Here is a 22,268-nt window from a genome sequence, read left to right as displayed (position 1 = left end):
AAGCATATTTTACTCGAAATTGAGCTTGAAATTGTCTTTGCCTTTGCTAATGACTTATGTCAGTGCTATTGTGGACACAGATTTTATACTTTTTTTGTTAATGAGATATATTAATGTCTTGACAGAACCTCCAGCACTTTCTTTGACAGTTTCATTGAATGGAATATCTTCATTTGACAAACACACAAAGATAACAGGATAATAGACTTTCAACATAACTGCAAGAAGACCTTAAGCCAAAGTACAAAGCAAATAATTAGCCCATTAAATAAAATATATACTTCTTGGACAAGGATACAGTAACTCTAGTATTTATTGACTTTTTATTGGTCCTATTTTCTGTATTGTTTAAAACATGTAATGATAGTTGCATAATGTTGCAAGATGTCATTTTGTGTTTTAGGAAAATGTCTTTCACAACATACAGTATACACATATCATATTCAGTCTGGTTGCCTGTGAGTTTTAGGATAGATTTTAAAATCCTCTCAATAACTGATAATGCATTACATGGTCTGGCACTTAACTATATAAATTATCTACTAACCCCCTACAGTCCAGGCCCTTCAGATCCTCCAACCTGGGCCTTTTAGCTGTTCCAGAAAGTAGATTTTTAATAGGGATGACCGATCATTGAAGTTTGAGCACAAGCTCTGGAATAGCCTTTCTTACAACATTAAATCTGCACCATCAGTGGCTGTTTTTAAATCTAGTCTCAAGACCCATTTTTATTTAATTGTCTTAATTCCTTAATAAGTGAGTGATTACACCTTTGTCTCTGTCATCTAATTTATTATTATTATTATGATTATTGTCATCATTTTTTGTTTGTTTTGAATGCCATACTGTATTCTCCCCTTTCTTTTCTCCTTTCTTAGTTTAACTTTGTCTTTGGAAGTTTAACCTTTCTTTCTCTATTTTTTTGTTTATTATTATTATTACTATTGTTTGTTTTTCTTGTTTGTCTGTAAAGCATTTTGTGCTCTATGCTTGTTCTATATACTGTTATAGAATTATCATTATTATATATACAGTATATGTTGTGAAAGACAAATTTCAAATTTTCAAATTATTGAATATCTAAATGTATCATATGCATTTTATGCAGGTATCTGAGGTAACATGATTAGCTCTTGATTTGCTCTCTATTGTTGTCCATTTTTATGATTCATTGATTTGTTAAGATGATAATCATATCACCATACCGTTCTAGCACTTTTTTTTTTATCATAGGCACTGTACTGTACTTTATTATGAATGCGTTTTTCAAATGTAGCAATATTGTTTGAAGTGAACAGATTTCTTATAGCTACTTTATGAGAAGCATGTACTTTTTTAGCAGCCTAAACTTCAAAAGGCCTTAACCTTCAATAATGGGAGATTATCAAATGCACTGATAAATGCATGAAATGCTCTGCAATATGAACTTTGTTATAGAGTTGTACATGTTATTATTGACATAATGAAAATAGAATAAGCCAGTTTATGTGTGGTGAGGCCTCAGTTCAGTTGGGTGTGGTACACAGACAAAGGTCAAAGTGCTTGTGATAGGACCAATTAATGACTCAAGTGTAGGAAATTCCACGCCCAGACAACAGACAACACTTAGAATGTTTTTTTTAATTGTCATTTACATATACAACCACTTTCTCATCAGACGATGAAACCTTCTGTCTGTGTTAACTAGAAATGTCTATATAATGTCTATATAAACACATAACCTCTCACCATTTCCTTATTGGTTCTCCTAACTTAAGACTGAGTCTGTATTACTCACTACGTAACAATTGTACCAAAGTATTCTTGAGAACTTCTTCCTCATATGTACCTTAAATAAACTGGTGATAAAAGGCAATCAAGCCATATTCCAGAGTGCCGTCCACGTGATCCTTGAACCTGTTTATGAGAAAGGCACAGTAAAAAGGAAAGGAGGGACGAAGGTTCAGAGATAAATCTCCACCTGTGATTTAAGCACACACTAACTGTGAATTAGTTTATTTAACAATCTGTGAACGGACTGTGCCTGTGTTCACCGGCATGGAGGAATTGAAGTACAGGGGCAACAAGAGGGAGGGAAGACACAGGTAAGAACATTTACATTTTCTACCATTTCCAATCATTAAGTTTTTGAGCTAATGTTACCGAAGCGCCAAAGTTACAGGCAGGTTGTTTGGGAACAAAAAACATTGTTTTTTCCCCGATCCACTTACTTGTGGGGCTAAATGTATAGGTTTATTCTATGGAGTGTCAGGAATCAATGTTAGTCAAAGTGGTTGTACAATCAATGTCCAAATAAAATTGTATGAGGTTTTTCTTAACATGCTTCACTATGGCCTAATGGACAGGTGTCATTACAGTTCAAAGTAATAATAGGGTGAATGGAGTTATCATTAACCCGAGGAGACATTTTATTTGGGACTCAGTTCTTTTAAGTTTTCTTTTACCTTAAAATAACATCTTCAAATTCATTTTGAGGCTACATGTACATGGGGTTACATGAAGAATGGAGTGTCTGACACTGTGGATGTGCATCCCTATATAACATTGTCACTGTGTTTACTAGGGGGGGGGGCTGTGTCATTTTTTTTTGCTTTTTGTGTCATTATGACCTCCCTTACATATGCCTCCCCATTCACTTGAATAGGAAAATAACTGCCCAAAATAACTTACCAAAACTTACCAAAATGGCCGCTATAGACTGCTGAAGCTAGTTATGGCGTTGGGGTCCATGGTGAAAGGGTTATTGGTGGGTTACTGGTGAAAGGTCTTTCTGAACTACCATGGAATTCAAAATTCAGATCATAGCCTACAATAATTGTGTGAATTCTGGTGTGAAACGGTATTTTAGTATTTTAGAAGTTGAAAAAATTCCGTAACCATGGTTATAACTTTTCACCAAAGCCTTTTCCCAACTGAAATTTTAATAATTTTCATTAGCACAGACTGGAGTGTGCGGATTTTTCTTATATCTTTTATAATAATTTTCATTAAACAATATATAAAAACATTATAAACCAATTCAATTCACGCAGGTATCCTGAGATATTCAGAAAACCTACCACCAGGAAAAAAATCCTGGTTAAAAGTAGCAAAGTGATACTGAGCTCATCAACTGACCTCAATCCAACAACCAATGTTTGGGCATTATGGGGAAGACCAAGAATTTTAACATTTTTGTCATGAACATCTGAGACCATAGCCTGTCTGTCACTCTGTGCAGGGACACATGGGATCCCTTTCAACTGAATCCCATCGGTGCTGAAAAGGAACAGAAGAGAAGATGTTTTCAATTGGCACAACATCTAGTGGCAATCATTGTTGGCCTTTTGGTCCTGACAACAGCAGTCCTCAGCAAGGTAAACTGTATGATAAATGGTTTTACACATTCTACTTCCATTACTTATACATGTGAAACTGTCCACCAATGATGGTGTGACTATAATTATTTAGGAGTTACTGTCTTTACTTACAAAAGAAGATCAGGCAAAATGTAACATAAGGGTGTGGTAACATGATCTGATCATGATTCATATAGTTAAGGAGCTGCTTTGTCAGATACATTTACTGCCTGTAGGAAAAGTGATGACACTGAGATGATTTATTGTTTTGATGCTGTGTACCATCTCCATGGCCACATATTAAGTTGGAAACTATTCAGTTGCACCTTGCACCTTGGCTTCTACAGCTGTTTCAGTTATCCTTGTTGATTGCTACCAAGAAGGGCCTGTCACCTAGAATCACTAATGTGTTAGTCTGATCAGAAACTATTTAGTTAGCGTTAATGTTAATGTTTGTGTTCACGTGGATATGTATACCAAATTAATTACGTGTTTTTTGTGGAACAAAAGATGTCTATAGGCCACTGGCACAACTATACAATTTTGGAGTACAAGGACAAATGATTTTTCAATTACCTTATGTATTTGTTTGCTGTTATGACAATATTCATGAGAATTTTCAAAATAGCCTATCTAACTCGCTTGATGGGGGAAATACACCCAGATAGCCAGTGATTTAGGTATTTATGTAAAGCATCAATAATGGATTTTGGTTTAACCAACGAGCCAATTAAGTACAGTTAACTCTGCTAAAACCATGATACTAGCTTGCTAAATCGTCTTATAGTGATGTAGCATGGCAAAAGCTTTTCTTGCATTTGCATTTTCTAACAGTGGTCCATTCTGGGTCACAGAATTACAGTTCATGGCATGGGTGGTCAGGAGTAACAACAGGTGTGTTCTTCTGTCCTTCATGCGACTATAAGGCCTTCATGCATGGGACAACTAAAGTAAAGTAAAACTACTTTAAAGTAGTTTTACTTCTACTACTACTTTACTACTAAAACTACTACATACAGTAGTTTACTACAATAAAATATGTTAAATGTCTCTGTTCACTACATAGTAATACCCTGAAACACTTCTAGTCTAATTGTTGCGCTTTATATGACATTTCAGGGCTCTCTGCTGATTCTGAGCACACTGTCAAGTCCATTTGCAATTGGATCTCCCCAAGAAAAACAGTACTACATGATCCTAATGATGTTCTGCCTCATAGTACCAAACTTTCTCGTCTTCCTGAAGTCACTCTGGAAATGTGTTTTCAAGAGTTCGAGCACCCCAAAGGGGAAGACACTGGGCATTGTGAGTCAATCAACACAGTCAAACATAGCACTTCAACAAAAGATAACACTGTATCAGATATTTGTATGTGATCAGCTATGTCATGTATGTAATATGTTAGCGTCCACTGAGTACTTTTCCAGATTTGCTTTTATTATTCTGAGTTGAAAAGTCTAAGTAGATGCTGCTCCCAAACTTATTTAATGGCACTTTACCGCCACATGAGACATTTCCATGATGCTTCTACATGATCCTATCGTGCTTGAGGACACAAAATAGGACCTGCAATGTCACATGTGTTGGTAAAATACCATTAAATGATTTTGGGAACAATGTGTGGACTCTAGACTTTTTGATTTGTCTCATTTTTTTTCTGTCCAGCATATAGAATTAAGTTGTGCCTGGATGTGCACGACTTTTTAACTTTTGCTTTTATTTTGACATTTTATTTGGTTATGTAACAACAACAACAACAACAACAACCTAAAACCAGACAGTGATAATGTCATGGATGGGTATGTTTGCATGTGTCAACTCAAATGGATTTCTGTTGGTGTGTGTGTGTGTTTGATTTCCTTTTCAGATGTGTCTGATAGAGAGCCTGGTGGCCTTTGGGACTGCAATCCTTGTGCTGATCGTGATGCCCTATTTTGACATCCTCACCACTCTCTTCATCTCTGGTGGTATTGGCTTTGTGTCCTCCATACTGCAGATCGTGTTTCGCCTCCAGAAAAAGAGCTGGAAACTCATCTTCCCCGTTTGCTCCCTGCTCCTCACCATGACTGGCTACGCACTGGTCTGCATGGACTACTATGTACGTGTCACCTCAAAGATGCCAGTCGTTGCGCCAGAATGCTATGTGTACGTCGCCGTTGGCATATTCGCGTCTCTCCTGGTGTCACTGAACTGGTGGGAGAATCCACTTCAAGCCAGCAACATCATCCAAGATACGCTCACTGAGTTAGACAGCTTCAGAGACTTTGTGATGATCATCTCCAGCCTGTTGAAGATGTTAGTCACCGTGGGAGTGTGGGCTGTGTACTACTGTTTTTTAGCACCGGTAGATAGGATTGTGTGGGATGACTTTGCTAACCTCCCTGGCCAGATGAGAGACCAGGGCCTCAGTCTTTTTGCCCTGCAGGCCATTTGCTCAGCTCTCTGCCACTGGTTCGGAGTGGTGGCGTGTAAAATCCACGCCGTGAGAATGAGCTTCGCTTTCCCCGTTGTCCTCACCGGGCCGGCCACCCTCTTGCTCGGCCTCATCCTCTTCTTTGCCAAAGCAGGCACAATAACACTGTACGACCCCGAGGTGAATGGGTTCGAAGGATTTTGCAACAGCCTACCAGAAATGCTGGCCAAAAATCAAAACAGTACGGATGTAATGATAGAAGTGTCTAGGAGCATTTGCCGGACTTCCCTTAATAACCCATATAAATCATGGCCATTTGCCATGCTTGCTCTGGAAGGGGTGTGCATGTGGCTTGGACTGGTCACCGCAACACATTATGTATGGAAAATCAAGGTCCAGAGGATTGAAAGAACCGCACAGTTATTTGTCCGTCGCCTCTACGAATCTGCATTCATTGACCAGTCTATGCTGCTCAACACCAAAATGAAAGTTGTTAAATTAAGTGCCACGGAAAGGTGATCTTGATAATCTTGTGTATTCCGATATTTTTACTCTATTGAAACCCATATGACCATTTCACATCCTTATAATTGTCTCTCTTTTTAGTAAGAAGGAAGACAACATTGAGAACTGCGTGATTTACCTTTGTGCAACCATGTGGCATGAAACCTATGATGAAATGCTCAAAATTCTCACATCAATGTTCAGGTACAGTGGGATCAAGCTTCTGATTATTGCTTACATACTTCTCTGTAACTGTCCAATAACCCTAAGTTGCTTGTAGGTTGGACAGATACAGAGGTGATCCAAAGGAGGAACATAATGACTGCTTTGACTTTGAGTGCCACACATATGTTGATGACGCCTTTATGACAGAAGATGGCAAAAGATTGGTCAACAGCTATGTAAATGATCTCATCCATGTTGTCATGGAAGTGTACAGGTAAACATTTGATTACAACAAATATTTTTTTCTTTTTTTACGTGCCAGCGATGAAAAATGTCAGAGCCTAATGACATTATTGTCACCTACAGGGTATTTACAAATAAAGAACCAGATGAAGTGTCAATTGTCGAAACTCCCTATGGTGGGCGACTGGTTTTTGTCATGCCAGAGGGAAATATGTTGTATGTGCATCTGAAAGATAAACAACGGATCCGCAACAAAAAAAGATGGTCACAGGTAAGATTCCATTTTCCAATCACTAACAAGTCTGATTTATTTATATAAATAAATGATCCATAATACCTTATGAATCAAAATTCAAAGTTTACATTTTGATGATAAGATTAACTGTGTTTGTTTGAAACTTTATTTTACCCACCTGTAGATAATGTATCTTTACTATCTCCTTGGATGGAAGGGCTACAACGCAAAAAATCCTCCGAAGATAACAGTAGGTTGCTTGTTGAACATTCCTATAATTATCACCCTGATAATGTTAAACATAAGACCCAACCAGGAACTGACTTTTCGCACACACTGGTCATTACATGAAAATCGAAAAGGCATATCTTAATTACTTAGAGATAAACTGAAGATTTTACCATCCTTGTTAGAGTTTGTTTTTTAAATTTAGTTCATTTCACCTCATTATTTATTCCAAAAGCAATTTTGAAATGCAAGTGGGCATAATTTGATTGATTAATTTAATGACCACACAGCCAGGCTGGTGGAATTTGTTCTCAGGACAGCTCTTTGGTACAGGTTCCATTACAACAATTTGTAACAAGACTGGACTTTTGTCCCAACAGAGGCAGAATAATATCTGCCGTGCCAGTCTCATCTCGTTAGATGGGGAAAGCTTCCACCTGCCAAATATTGACAATGACAGTAAAAGAAGATACATCTCTGATGACAACACATTCATCTTGGCACTGGATGGAGATACTGACTTCCAACCTGCAGCTGTGATCTTGCTGGTTGACCGTCTCCGAATGTATGACTGTGTCGGTGCTGCCTGTGGGCGAATTCATCCAACTGGAATGGGTAAGAAACTATAGTTGAGTCTCCCAGAGACTACTCATAAGAATAGAGTCACTATAGTGTAAATTATCAATCTTTAAACATGTGTGTGCGCACTCGCTCTCCCTATGTCTCTCTTTGTGTATGTGTTTTTATGTTAAGGTTGAGGTGTTTAGCAAATGCATTCCTCCAAAGCCACTTATAAAACATTAGATTAAAAGAAAAAGAGTAAAAAACATAATGAAATTAAACTCATAAAACAATATCAATATCATTTCATACATTTTATGAAATTGACACTTTTTCATTGCTTTTACAAATGTATTTTTGTAATTTGGGTGTCTAAGATGGCTAAAAATGCAAAAACACCAAAATAGGCTGCCACTGTGTCTGTGTGTGTGTGTGTGTCTGTGTGTGTGTGTGTGCATTACCCCCGGTCCTCACAGGACAACCCCCTCCCTCTCCTTAGATGGAATCAACTGATTATTAAGAATAATGAAATTAAACTAATGAAACAATTTTAAGTCGAATTTCTGTATCATTTGACTCACTTCACACAGGGTTGAAAACGGTGTTGTGGTGCTTCTTCCTTTGGTATTTTGACCAAAGTATATGACAAAGATGTTTCTTTAAGACCTCAAGAAACTTTTTAAAATTGTGGGGAAAGGGGTAAAATAGTTGACCTTTAAAGTAAAAAACATAAATAACAGCAACAATGATTATTCACATCTCAAACAAATGAACTAATCAGACACTAATTAACTAATTAGACAAATGCTGTTTGAAAAATTTGATTTTTAAAACGAATATATGTATATACTGTGTGTATGTATGTTTTTTTATCCTTTGTATATCACTTTGAAGAAAATTGCCAAATTATGGCAATAATACGTATTTATGTATACTGTATATGAATGTATGAATGTATCCATCCACCTAAACCTAAACCTCTGGTCATATACATTTTACACAGGTCCAATGGTGTGGTATCAGAAGTTTGAATATGCAGTGGGTCATTGGTTGCAGAAGACTGCTGAACACGTCTTTGGATCTGTCCTTTGTAGTCCTGGGTGTTTCAGTTTATTCAGGGGTTCTGCACTGATGGATGACAATGTTCTGAAAAGATACACCACCAAAGCAACCAGAGCTTCAGAGTATGTTCAATATGACCAAGGTAATTTCACCTTGAACTAAAGGCATGGTTATGTTTCTATGCTAGTATCATATAGTGGAAGAGAGGGAAAGGGATCAAAGGTCTTATCACTTACATGTTTTTCATCTGTTTACCTTGTTTCTAACTAAATTATCTTCACAAAGTCATGGTTTGCATATTATGTTAAATGTTATTGTTATTATTAGGGCTTATTATTACTATTATTCTGTTAAATCATTTAGTCTATTACTATTATTAGTATTATTTTTGATGTAGCTGATACGACTATGACATTTTTGATATGACCTTACTTTAAACTAATTTTAATGATGACATAATGTTTATAGTTATTGTAAGTTACTTTGGACAAAGGTGTCTGCTAAGAACCATAGACATAAGCAGTGGTGGAGGAAGTACTGAAACTCAGTACTTAAGTAAAAGTACAAATACACAGAGAAATATTTACTTTAGTAAAAGTAAAAGTACCACAATGACATCCCTACTTAAGTAAAAGTAAAAAGTACCTGCTTTTAAATGTACTTTAAGTATTAAAAGTAAAAGTATTTGCATAATGATTTATTCTCTTAATATCTATATTCTAAAAGGAAAAATCAGTATGGGCTGTGGCATTTTAATCTAGTTAGTTTCTAAGTAGGTTATACTCGACTAGATAGTTTTAAGTTAATGCAATTGTGCTTACCATCTGTGGCCCATTACATTCTGACCTACAATTCTAAAGACTGTAATTCTGGTTATCTACTAGGGTGATCTGCTGAGTAATATCATTCAGCAAAACACGAGAGCCTGAAGTTTAACGGGGTAGACAGGGGAAACGTCGGGTGGATCGTAATGCCAATTATGCTGATTGAACAGAAAAGTTGCTGAGAAAGGTGTCATTATGATTAAATTCAGTTTCACTTGCGCAGACGCATAGACATTGAATGAGCGCTGACGTTACGCCACAATTGTAGGCTATGCATCTTTATTTAATCACACACAATTAAGGAATATTTCCTAATCTGGAAAATGTTACGTCTTTTCCGGCCACCGGTTGATTAATAGTCTACCATTCATCTGTGCCGCAAATGATCAGACGTGTGACAGAAGCATGGGCATAGCCTGTAACTTCGCTGATCCGCGGATAGCAATCTCATCGGAGAGGAGGCCCTGCAGATAACAGACAGATAACACGCTGCAGATAACAGACAGAGAAAGGCACAGAACACAGTTGCATGTACAGTGTAGCCATGGGTCTGGTGAATATAGCCTACCGAATGCAGATGGCTACAAGCTCACGCTTTGCCTGGTCTAGACTAGAAGCTTATGTTTCTAAGAATGCACGTAGCGCTCCAGAATCTTTGGTAGCAACCCCCCCCCCCCCCCCCCCGGTAAAACAAACGTGTTTGTCAGAGAGAAAAAAAAACTGATCATAAAATGTATCGTAAAAAGTAACGATGGTGTTGTAGAAATGTAGCGGAGTAAAAGTACAGATAATTGCTGTAAAATGTAACGAAGTAAAAGTCAAAAGTATGCACTATACATTTTACTTAAGTAAAGTACAAATACGTGGAAAATGTACTTAAGTACAGTAACGAAGTATTTGTACTTCGTTACATTCCACCACTGGACATAAGTAAGAGGATAATAGAGCTACAAACCATCTAAAAGCACTATGCTCACTCTATACAGGTGAGGACCGCTGGCTGTGCACACTACTGCTGCAGCAGGGCTGGCGTGTGGAGTACAACGCTGCGTCGGACGCCTACACCAACTCCCCAGAGGAGTTCAAGGAGTTCTACAACCAGAGACGTCGCTGGGGGCCCTCCACCCTGGCCAACACCCTGGACCTGCTCCATAGTGGAGGGGAAACAGTAAAGAGGAACACCTCCATCTCGATGATCTACATCTTCTACCAGATTTTCACAGTGGGATCCTCCATCCTTGGGCCAGCCTCTGTCACTTTGATGGTAGCAGGTGGGTGTATGCAAACGTGTAGGCTATGCCCAGGTGGATCCAGAAAGTTTTCAGGGGCCTAGTGTTGTATCCAGAGGGCCAAAGACTATACTGTCTATGAAGTGCCTATGACAACAGTTGAGGAAGTGAAGAACAAAGAATGATTATACAACCAATCTCAGGCTGATACAGTATTGTGTCCAATCAACCATTCTTTTACCAAACACTTGTGTTATATTTATGATTTCTGCCCTAGAAAGAATATGGAAATGCTGTGTGAATGCAGGGGATTATATTACTATTGTGCTGTAAAGTTATTTCACTGCCATGGATCAGTGTGGCGAAAGCACGCTCTGGATACATGCTTTCAGGATGGATTATCCTGGTCAGAGTGCATCCTGATTGCCTTTACAGATCAAAAGTAGGTCACTCAGAGTGAACAAACATCTATGAGATGTTTGACAGAATGTTTTGACATTTATTCACAGGTGCTTTCCAGTTTGTGTTTAAGATCGCAGGCACAACTTCTATCATCATAGCATCTGTACCCCCTGTCATCTACCTTATAATTTGCTTCGTGGCCAAGACAAACTTCCAGATTACAATTGCAGCGATTCTAAGTGTTCTGTATGCCTTCCTGATGACAGCTTCATTCTTCTCCATCATTGGTACGTATAATGGGGCCACATTTTGATGGTAGTCTGCTGAGGTGTTGTGCAGTTTAACGGATATGAGTAACATGTTCCCTTGGTTAGAGTCCTGATTCTGATTCTGGTACATCATTTTACCATTGAAAGAGATGAATATGGTGGCCAATAGGAAAAATGTAGTCATGATCTTTATTTTATTACCAGGAAAAAGGTTTGATCCCCCCCAAAAAAACAATGTCATCCCGATGTCAGAGAATTCACATTTAAACCAGTCCTAAAAGAATATGGAATTGTCTTTTACCACTACTGAAATAAGCAGCCTTTGAAAGTTAAAAACATATTCAGTATCCTGTCTCTTATCTGACACTGGTTCTGTTATTTTTCCCCCCTAGTCATTTACAATTTGTTTTATTCGGTGTATTTACAGTTAATGTCACTTATTTTCAGGTGATATGGTGACACAGGGAACGTTCATCACCCCCACTGGGCTTTTCTTGGTGTCCATGACCATCATGTATCTGGTCACGGCATTGCTCCACCCTCAGGAGTTTAGCATGATCATCTACGGGCTCATGTACTTCATCTGCATTCCCAGTGGCTACCTGCTGCTCACCATCTACTCCCTGGTGAACATGCATAATGTGTCCTGGGGCACCCGCGAGACCAACAAAGCCAAGGAGACAGAGAAACGGGTGGGCATCCTGTGCGACCGCACCTGCAAGATGTGCTGCTGGGACATGAAGTGCCAGGTGACTCAGGAGACAGAGAGCCTACTCCTCCAGCAGATCCAGCATGCCGTCAACACTGGCCAAGGCACTCAGGCTGCCGGAGTGGTGGCCATTCCGGCTCGTGATGCGATCGACGGAGCGACCGTGCCACCAAACAACACAGCTCGGGATGAAGTAGAGCTAATGATGATGAGCAATAGGCCAACAGTAAAGGTAACTGGAGGAGACCATGTAGACCAGCCTGACCCTGATTCAGCATTTGAAAAAAGGTACACACTCTTGATGCTTGACTCTTGGTGTCATTTCACTGTGGATTAGTGATGTGTGAATGGCTTTGTTGTTTTTACCTAGCAATGTCATGAATTTTATATGTGAATAAGGCATCTGATCTTCTGTTCACTCACTGGTTTTGTTTTAGTGAGAGTACAAGTGGCAGTGCAAGGAAAACGGATGATGATGATGATGATGATGACGATGATGATGATGATGAAGATTATAATTATGAAGATGAAGACAATGATGATCCTATTTTGAATGACCAAGATGATTTTGCGCCTGATTTAGCGCCTGAAAGTGGTATGAAGTTCATCTGATGTATATGATATATGTATGATAGATAGATAGATATACTTTATCTATGTAGGCCAATTTATTCCACACTTCAACTGCACTGACAAAAGAGGCCTACTGTACATGTTCATCACTGATATCAACTTTAATTATCTAAAACTTTCTATAAAACTTTCCATCATATTTCCTTCCTTTTGTCCTATAGACTGGGTTGGCCCTGTGAAGACAGAGTTCTTGAAGAAGCTGACCTATGCCAACCTGAAAAGGAACTTGCAGGAGCAGATACGCTACACGCTGCGGAACAAGAAGCAGGACGACGTGTGCGAGGACCTGGTGATGAACCTCACCGATGTGGTGAACACCGAACTGAACAGCAAAGTGGGCCCAGAGGATGTGCTCACAGAGAGTCAGCTGGAGGAGCTGCAGTACGCCCTGAACGAGGCGGCCCGCAGAATCCTCAAGACCAGCCGTATGGAAAGGCTGGACAGAAGGGTGAAACGAGCCATTGAAAAAACTCTTCTTGCACCTCAGGTTGTGCAACTGGCTGAGGTTTGTCTTTTTTTTTTTTTTTGGCTCGACATTTACAATCAATCAATCAATTTGTGGTCTTTTGAAAACAAAACGTAGGGAAAAAAGAGAACGTACCTATTTTTATACTCTGCTATGATTCCAAACCCAATAATAGTGTCTAAATGGGTTGTGAATAAATTTCAAGTTCCTAACTCTATCTTTTGGGAAACAGCTCAGGACTTGAGCTCTAGGCTGACTGTCCCTAACATTGGTGTTACCATCTTACTCTATGCTTCACATTACTTATACTGAAATCACTACTCAATAGTCGGTTATCATGTGAACCTATGTGATCTAGGATGAGAAGGATTTCTGGGACAAACTGCTTGAGAGGTATCTGGCCCCCATTGTTGATGACAAAGCTCATCAGGATGAAGTGATTCGAGAATTGAAGTCTCTGCGTAACAAGGTAAAATGATTAATTTTCTCAGATGAGGACAATGTACATTCACTTCCAAAACCTCCTTCATATTTATGCAACCCTTTCATTCCACCCCTCCAGGCTGTGTTTTTGTACTTCATGCTGAACCTTTTGTGGGTAGTCGCAACCTTCTTCTTGCAAGCCATCGGCACTGACGTCATCAGCATAAAGATCCCAAAGATTGATCCCGTTAACGGCACACCGACGGGAGAATACATGTCTGTTGAGCCTCTCAGTCTGATGTTTCTGCTGTCCTTTGCAGTTCTTCTACTTGTTCAATTCCTTGCCATGCTTTATCACCGGTATGTGTTTGAAATACTGCATGGTCCCATTTTATACTGTGTCGTTATTACAGTTTAATTATATCACTAATAAGAAATACTCTGTAGTTCACATAGTATAACGCTACTAAACCAAAACTTAAACCAAAATAGGCCACTCTGTAATGACATGACCGAATATAAAAATATTACAATTATAAGTTTTAAGTATTATAAAAATAATACTTAAATATTAAGCACACAGAACACTAGGGCCTGTAGTATAAATTGTTTATATCTATTTGTTTTAACAAAGACTGCTTTGATATCAACAAATGAAAAACTGTAGGTGCTGATCTTTATTTAAGAGAGCTAAACTATTCCTAAGCTAAGAGGACCTTTCAAAGTCTTTTTTTTTGAAGATTTTGCTATTGTAATCGGCTGTTCTCCTTCTTTGCAGAGTGTACACGCTTATCCATATGGTGTCCTACAGAAGCACTGAGAAAGATTACAAAGAGAAAGACGATGTAAGTAACATTTATATTTCCTTTCCACTTCATCAGACAAAACAAAAGAGCCCTCAAAGATTAGAAGTTCATGGTGTAGCAGTACAGAAGTACATTTGGTGAATGCTCAAAATGAAATCTTAACCCCAACACCTACCCAGTGAATCTTTTTATACCTGTAGTTCTACTTCTACACTGCAAGACACTAATACAAAAACAATACATTCCTACAGTGACTTAGATCTTATGAGTAACATGGGATTACTTTTGGTATGGACCAACAAGGTTGCTTTCTACACTTTCTGAAGTAACTTGACTTGTCTATTTTGAATGCAGGAGGATGATGAAGAGGAGCTAATTCTGGAAAACCAGATGGCAAATGGTCTTACATTCTCCAGTGATGACTTGTGAGGTTTTGCACAAAGACTGCTTAGTTTACACAAATGCTAAAACTTGAAAACAAATTTAACAAATTTGAAAATTTTTATTTGATATATTGCACCTTAACTGAGTGAAATTAAACTCTGTCAGTGTATTCCTTATTTAGTGATGTATTTCGATATTTAATATTGTAAATATCTGATAACCTGATGAAAATCTCAACTGAACAGTCTTTATATATTTATATTTAAGATGTTTGTTTGTGTTTAGTTATTGTTTTTAAACCAAATATAGTGCAAATGGCAACAGACTGAATTACCTTTTTAGGAGTCAAAATAATAATCTAGACGTACACGTTTCACATGTACAAATACACATCTGCAATAGCTTCCAAACAGAATTAATGGCACAATATACTGCATTACTTGCAAGCACCACATCCACTATGGGGGCAGTAGACCTACACAAATCCTCTTCATTAAAAGCCTTTATTTTACAGTGATCAAAGTTTGTCTTTATTGTCTGGAACTATCAAAATTACGGGAAAGACTATAGGTGTGGAGTTTTTATTGTTTTGGAAAGAATCTGAAATAGGTAAGACTCTACAAAGAAAATGTCAGTACAACTGCAGTGATAAAGCAATATTATCCTACTGAGAATAACATATCTGGTAAGAGAGATCATAAACATTATCAATATTCAGGCCTTTCACATTAGCATAATAGTCTTTTAGACACACATGTACAAAGTCACACAACCTTTTTCCCTTTAATACAGTGTTTATTGCATCTGTTCAGTGACGGCAACATTATCATTTGAAATAAATTACTCCAAATTAAAATGTATGGTGTATAAGAATGTATGGTGTGTGTATTTATCATAATGGCCGACCCTTTTTAAAAACAGAAACGTTTCTGTACCAGTTGTTTTAAAAGTTGTCAAACAAGGCATATGTACATTCCAGCCATTTCATAATTTGTGCGTAATAACTTTGACAAAAGAACTAAAATTTAACCAAAAGATTCAAGAAGTAGGCGCTTTGCCTGGATAGCTGCTCTGCAGAACAAATCTGGTCCAGAGGCAGGTACTTTCTACACTGATTAGTTCATTGTTAAAGAGCTGCTATTATATTAGCAGGACAAAAATGAGAAAAATGAGCCCATTGCTGTGAACCCGCTGTGCAAGGTGTGTTCCTCCTGAAGTCCATTACTTAGCCAACTTCTTTTCCATGCTGTAGGGGTGGGAGGGGGAGGGAAAAAATGTTAAGTCACAATGATCGAGAAAAGGCATATTAGATACTGCGTTTAAAAAAAAAAAAAAAGAAAATACAACAATTTCTAAGCTGGATGAACTAAATTGTCCTTTGAAAATATAAAAGCAAGACTAATATGTAATTGTTTAATATGTAATCTGTAATTATTTAATATGTAATCTGTAACACTTTTCTGAATGTGTATGTGTTTCATGTTAAGATGTTTGCATAAGCAAATAAACTTTTATGTAATATGTTCATGTGAAGGACCGATTCATCAGCCCTTCCTATTAGTTGGCCAGGCTATGTACTACGTAGTTCGGGTGAGAAAATAAAAGAAGCCTTCTTAGCATGACATTGGCAAAAAGACATCAATGAGTTTTTATCCATACTAATTGGGGTGTTGTTGGTGGTTTTGCATGCTTTTTAGATGGGTTTTGGACCAATATAATGCTTCATAACTCACAGAAGAGTGCAATAGCACTTAATACTATTTATTCTGTATTTGGCTTGAGCAGATAATGGACACAGATATGTTTGCCAACAGACCGCTCAAAACAATGTTCATGTGTCTTGCAGATTACATCTAGCCCTAGAGTTCAGGCACCATATTCACAAAGCATTTTATCTTACCGCTAGGAGTATTCCTAAATCACACTAAAAGTTTTCAGCTAGGAGTTCTCTCGAAAAATCTATTTACAAAGCTGCTCAGACCTACTCTTATTAAGGAAAAATTACTTCTTCTAAGCTGCCTCACTTAGGTGCTACTTTTAGGGCTAAAATGCTTTGTGAATTACTCTTAGTAAAGAAAAAATTAGGAGTCCTAAAGTTACGAGTGACACGCTCATTATTTTTAGGAGTTTTTCCTAAATTCGCCAGTTATGAGGTACTTTTAGCCCCAGAAGACCTAACAGAGCATCACTGGTCTATTATATGAACAGAGTACAGCAATGGGATTTACATGCCTTCTGTGGAGTTAATGACTACAAAGAAAACCTTTAATCTTTGCAGAAGCACAGTGTTCCAGGGCATTTCTAACACAAACCTGTACTTGCCTTTCTGACATGAGGGCAATAAACACCTGTAACTTGCTGACTTGACAAATTTGACGTAGCCATCATTAAACTTCTGTTATTGCTCTCTATTACTAACATAGTAACATAACCTATGTATAAAACACATGCCTGGATTAACCAAGGCTTTTGGTTAAAATAAAAACCCAACATGACAGCGGTGTGAACTTGCAGGGATATGGAGAAGCTATTTTTGCTCGACTTAGCTCAGCACAGTCTGATGCAGCTCTTCTCAGTTACAGCATGCTCCACATAGAGCTATGATTTAGAGAGCAAACCTACGGCGCATCAACATCCTGCTTTCAATACTGTAAGTGCAAACCCTGAAACAGGGACTAGGATTTCCCCACACAGGTACAGAGGATTTATGGATTACTGAATTTATGACACTCATTACACAGGTGGAATTACCAAACAAAAATGGAATGAATTGCTAATTATTATCACACCAACAATACTACTGAGGTGCTATATCCACTATTAATAACTGAAAAAAGGGGAAAAAAAGACTGGGTGACATGAACCTATCTAATATGATGGTGAAGCAAAATACTCAGTGTAGAGAAATCAGAGGTTTAACTCTCTGTGAAGCACTTCAAATTTGCAGAGAATACAGTCATACAGGTGGATCTAAAAAAAATAAGACTGTTGTGGGAAAAGTTTTTTCCCCACATAATTTAGTTCAAAAAGTGAAGCTTTCATGTATTCTAGATTTATTGCACATAAACTGAACATTTTCAAGCCTTTTGTTGTTTTTATCTTGATTACAGCTCATGAAAATCCAGTATCTCAAAATATTAGAATAAAGAATGTATAACACAGAAATATCGGTTTCCTGAGCCCTTAATCCTCCTGCTGTGTTACGGTTAAATCTGATCGATTTACAATTACTTTCTCTAAAAAATATGGTTAATTTAATCTGACTATCATGAGGCTCCATAACTGTTCACAGATGGCATCTGAACAGACACAACACATTTGGATCTGCTGGCTTGAAATATTTCATTTTATATGTAATGAATCTAGAATATATGAAAGCTTCACTTTTTGAAATAAACTATGGAAAAAACTTTTCTAAGATATTCTACTTTTCCCACATGCACCTGTATCCATTCCAGCTCAGTCGTGTTTTGGAAGCAAAGAGCCTTTAAGGGCCTCAATATCAATGACTAGCCAGACTGACCGGTCAAATCTTTAGTTTACTTATGTTGACCTGTTTCTTTTGCTCTGTACTGCTAAATCACTTTTTTGATTGATCTCCTGCATATGCTGAAACCACCATATATACCTCCTACATGTGAGCAGTGTTACAAGTTTCCATGCAAGACCTGTGTATACTACAAACTGTTTAATCTCACACCTCAAAGAGCAGAGAGAGAAGTCTGTTAGGTAAATGACAATGTGGATCACTCTTGCATCAAGTCCACACAAATGTTGCACAACTTATTCACGGGCTTGCTGAACTGTGACATCCAAAGGTCGCCATCTTTGTTGTGACTACATGCTATCATAAATTCCACCATGGCTCCACCACACAGAGAGCAACCTTTGCAAAGTTAAACACTTTGCCCAAAAATCCACAGGAAAGCCCATGGAGACATGAATGCTAGGCAAGTACTAGCTTGCTCGGATTCGGCATTAGGCCAATTATCCCAAATGCATATTTAAGGTCTAAACGTTTAGGATTTAAATAATAGTGCTGAGTACTCACTTGTATTTGATAAGCCGACTTCCTTGAATTAGTTGGGCTGTCTCATTGGTTAAATGACAGGCAAAGAGCAGCCAATTCCTTGGCTGTACTTTGTAAGCAAATCGCATGAAGAGGAGGGAGTAGCACGTCAGAGCTGAAATATACAACAGGTGTTTGCTTATCAGATAACCTTGCCGTTCAGACAAGGCACACACGTTATCAGTGAATGTTATGAGATCAGACATGGTCTGTGTCTATAATCTCATAGCAAACAATGGGAAAAGAAGAATTTATGATGAGAAGGAAGGAAGGAAAATTGTGATTTACCAAATGTCATTCTCCCACTGATAATCTCAGGACTTTTCTTCATGTCAGATATAGCAGCGATGGGTAGACCCCAGTTAGCCACTGGACCCCAGAAATGCTACATCACAGGAAGGGAAGTAAACAAACATCTTCAAATTCAAGCAAACATCTCACAAATTCAAGCAAACAGCTAAAGTGGCCATTATATTCAAACACAAGAAACCCATACCCCTTTGATGTTATATTAGAGACAGTGTCTACCAAGTCTACTTACCGTGCTTAATGATGATGAAGGTTTGCAGAGAGGGATGCAGATACATTGAAATGAAAATACTGAAATTAGCCAGAGATCATATAACTTATGCATATTGGAACACAGATCTGACACGCGTGTATCTGATACGATTGTTAACAGTTTGGGAAAATGTTAAAGCAAGATGTAACTAACCATAGGCATCGACACACCAGTTACAATGACAGCAAACCTAGCCAGCAGGATGATGTTAGCTTACTAACGTTCCGGTACGTTAGCATAAGCTAGCATCGTGTCCTTCACATATAAGGTTAAGATCATGCAGTGTTGTGGTGGTCTCCGTGTTAACAGAGGCAGGAAACCAGACATTAATTCCAAAAAGTTATGGAGGATAAACTTCCCATTTGTGTTTTTGAGAAACACCACATATAACTTCATGCATTTTGGTCAAAGTAGCTATCAAACAGCCAACGCTAACCTAGGCTGCAAGCTAACGTTAGTTTGCAGCCTAGGTTAGCACAGCAAGCTATCACCTTGGCTGACAGACGACAACAATTAACAAGTTACCTCATCAAATACTCTCTGAACTCTTTGCTCTTCAGGTGGTCGACAGCTTTGCGGGCTAAAGTTCCAGCCATCGTGAAAATTACGACCTTACTGTAGCTATATAACAATAAACTGAACCACTTCGCCCACACTAGAGCTCTGACTGAATGCACGAGCTACAAACAACTACCCTGCTACTGCTAGCTACTAGGCTTCACAACAGAGGACGTCAGTACGTCCTGAGTAAGCACATGCGCAGAAGAATGCTGCGATTAAAACATTATTCAGCCCTATGATTCGTATGATTCAGCCACTGATCTGAAGAATAACATAATTTGATATCGGTGGATTCAGCCAACACAATATTTCAAAAACGTCAAACTATCTGGACTTATCAGCTTATCAATAGCCTAAGTAGGAATATATTTAGTCATATAAGCCTAGTCCAACCTTGTTTCTCAGCTTTTGATCTGTTTTATGCCACTTTGTTATGATTATTACGTTGGCTAGAGACACCTCCCTGGCATGAATATGATGTTCACTGGGCTTTGACCTATATCCCATCTTATCTGGACTGATAGTCTATAAAAAGAAGTACTTTTCTTTCAGTAGAAGTGCATGTGACCAGCTCTATACAGAGGCCTTCTATCAGAAAATAGGCTATTGAGCAGCTTAAGGTCATGATGGGCAGTAGATGCATTGATTTAAAACATGTATTTAATCAAGATATTGTATAGGTGTGTATATTTGTGGTTTAAAAATAGGCCTACTGCCAAATCATTTTGTAAAACCAAAACTTTTGTTGATGTGATGACATAAAAGTGCAAAACAATGAATGTAGCCTCTGACTGCTGCTGACTTTGCCCAGACTTGTTGTGATCAGAATATTGTGATTCAGGAAGATGATCTGGTGCAAGATGAGTAGCCTATAGGTCACACACACAATACAGTACACTCCCTCTCTCACACCAACCCACATACTCAACCACATGGTTATTTGCTCACCCACACCTACACGTTTCGGTAGAACTTAGGAAGAACTTTGACAGTGATGTCTGATACACAGGCACCTCTCTGAGCAATTTTGCTGGGCAATGTTCCTGAGCATGTTCTGGCATGTCCCTTTGATATTGGGCAACTTATTTCTTTCTTGAGAACTTTTAATCATCAGTAGGCAAATTAACATGATCATCCAATCGGAACACATGGAACCGGTTATGTGGTTGCTCTGCATTGCTCAAAAAGTTGTCCCATGAATCACCTAAAGCGGCAAGATGAAAAAACTTTGTCCCTTACTGTCAAAATAACAATTTAGCGATTAGACAATATCCAGTTAGTTAAAACCAACTAAAAGGGTCATGCTCATACCTGATCAACAGCGTAGTGCAGTATTAATATTCTGGGCATTCATTAACAATGTCAGAGACTTCATTCTCCATATTATATGTCAGTGTACCATGAGTTTGAAGTTAATAACTGCATTAGGTTGCTTTAAGCTCACATTCTGTTACTCTTATGTTCGGTGGTTAGTTTGTGCCACTTGACAAGTTCAGTTGTGACCTTTTGAGCACATCTCTGATATAGTATTTATGAGATGTAACAGGCAGCAGCAGTTGATCTGCTGACTGTTTTCAGTCTCGTAGACAGAGAAAAGCTATTGCTCTCAAACACTGTCCAATTAATCAACAGTCAGTGCACTGATGAATGAATATTAAATAGACATATATAGAAGGTTGTGATATCATGCTCCCTTTAAAGAGTATTTTTAGTATTTTCAAAAATTACAGTATTTTATTTTGATACATGGTAGGCTACTGTATTTGATATTTTATTTTAAAATACAATTTGATATATTTTTGCCCATGCCTTCTTATACTGACGCCTTGGGGTAAACAAAGTATAGGCTTATCTAAAACCAACGTGTCCAAGAAAGTTTGTTTACCTGCCAAGTAAGAAAGCAAAGAAAGCCATTCTGTAGACACTTAACTCTGGTTGGTTATGTGGCCAATGCCACCCAACCAAGCACTATTAAGTCTGCTTCTGTAAAATACTTTGACAGTATAGTATATCAGCTCTAATGAATAAAATGTATCTGAAAAGTCCTAGATTATTAAGGAATGGCAAGGCATCTGCCTATATAATTATGCCATTTTTATCACTATTATGATAGTTAGCTCATTGCTCACAAATATTCAAACAATATATTTTAAAGTGAATATTTATTATGACATTTCTTCCA

General features: G+C 38.0%; 2 protein-coding genes across 2 annotated transcripts; one reads left to right on the top strand and one right to left on the bottom strand.

The window, feature by feature from the left end:
* The first annotated feature begins 1,950 nt into the window (after positions 1-1,950).
* On the top strand, positions 1,951-15,070 carry chs1 (chitin synthase 1). The gene is made up of 19 exons (XM_042064881.1): positions 1,951-2,084; positions 3,221-3,356; positions 4,458-4,643; positions 5,206-6,266; positions 6,358-6,459; positions 6,536-6,694; positions 6,787-6,934; positions 7,083-7,148; positions 7,507-7,741; positions 8,691-8,891; positions 10,560-10,844; positions 11,312-11,491; positions 11,921-12,470; positions 12,620-12,777; positions 12,977-13,320; positions 13,640-13,750; positions 13,844-14,064; positions 14,483-14,549; positions 14,865-15,070. Exons 1-19 carry the CDS (start codon positions 2,038-2,040, stop codon positions 14,937-14,939), a joined length of 4,332 nt encoding a protein of 1,443 aa, XP_041920815.1. The 5' UTR covers positions 1,951-2,037; the 3' UTR covers positions 14,940-15,070.
* Positions 15,071-15,383: 313 nt separating this feature from the next.
* mpc1 (mitochondrial pyruvate carrier 1) lies at positions 15,384-20,245 on the bottom strand. Its single transcript, XM_042064886.1, has 5 exons — positions 20,051-20,245; positions 19,505-19,508; positions 19,252-19,348; positions 18,946-19,078; positions 15,384-16,140 (listed from the first exon to the last, which is right to left on the bottom strand). Exons 1-5 carry the CDS (start codon positions 20,119-20,121, stop codon positions 16,116-16,118), a joined length of 330 nt encoding a protein of 109 aa, XP_041920820.1. The 5' UTR covers positions 20,122-20,245; the 3' UTR covers positions 15,384-16,115.
* Between the last annotated feature and the right edge of the window lie 2,023 nt (positions 20,246-22,268).

Source organism: Alosa sapidissima, chromosome 16, assembly GCF_018492685.1.
Source record: "Alosa sapidissima isolate fAloSap1 chromosome 16, fAloSap1.pri, whole genome shotgun sequence".
Classification (NCBI taxonomy): Eukaryota; Metazoa; Chordata; class Actinopteri; order Clupeiformes; family Clupeidae; genus Alosa; species Alosa sapidissima.
Note: the sequence above shows the minus strand (reverse complement) of the source record. Positions and strands in the feature narration are given on the sequence as shown.

Bases quoted from the DNA above. Each gene is read 5' to 3' on its own strand.
- chs1 (XM_042064881.1), top strand. From the start codon at position 2,038: ATGGAGGAATTGAAGTACAGGGGCAACAAGAGGGAGGGAAGACACAG. The intron at 6,695-6,786 runs GTAAACATTTGA...TGTCACCTACAG, and splicing joins GTTGTCATGGAAGTGTACAG to GGTATTTACAAATAAAGAAC. The intron at 14,550-14,864 runs GTAAGTAACATT...TTTTGAATGCAG, and splicing joins ATTACAAAGAGAAAGACGAT to GAGGATGATGAAGAGGAGCT.
- mpc1 (XM_042064886.1), bottom strand. From the start codon at position 20,121: ATGGCTGGAACTTTAGCCCGCAAAGCTGTCGACCACCTGAAGAGCAAA. The intron at 19,079-19,251 runs GTAAATCACAAT...TGTATATTTCAG, and splicing joins CAGTGGGAGAATGACATTTG to CTCTGACGTGCTACTCCCTC. The intron at 16,141-18,945 runs GTGAGTACTCAG...CCACCCCTACAG, and splicing joins AGTCGGCTTATCAAATACAA to CATGGAAAAGAAGTTGGCTA.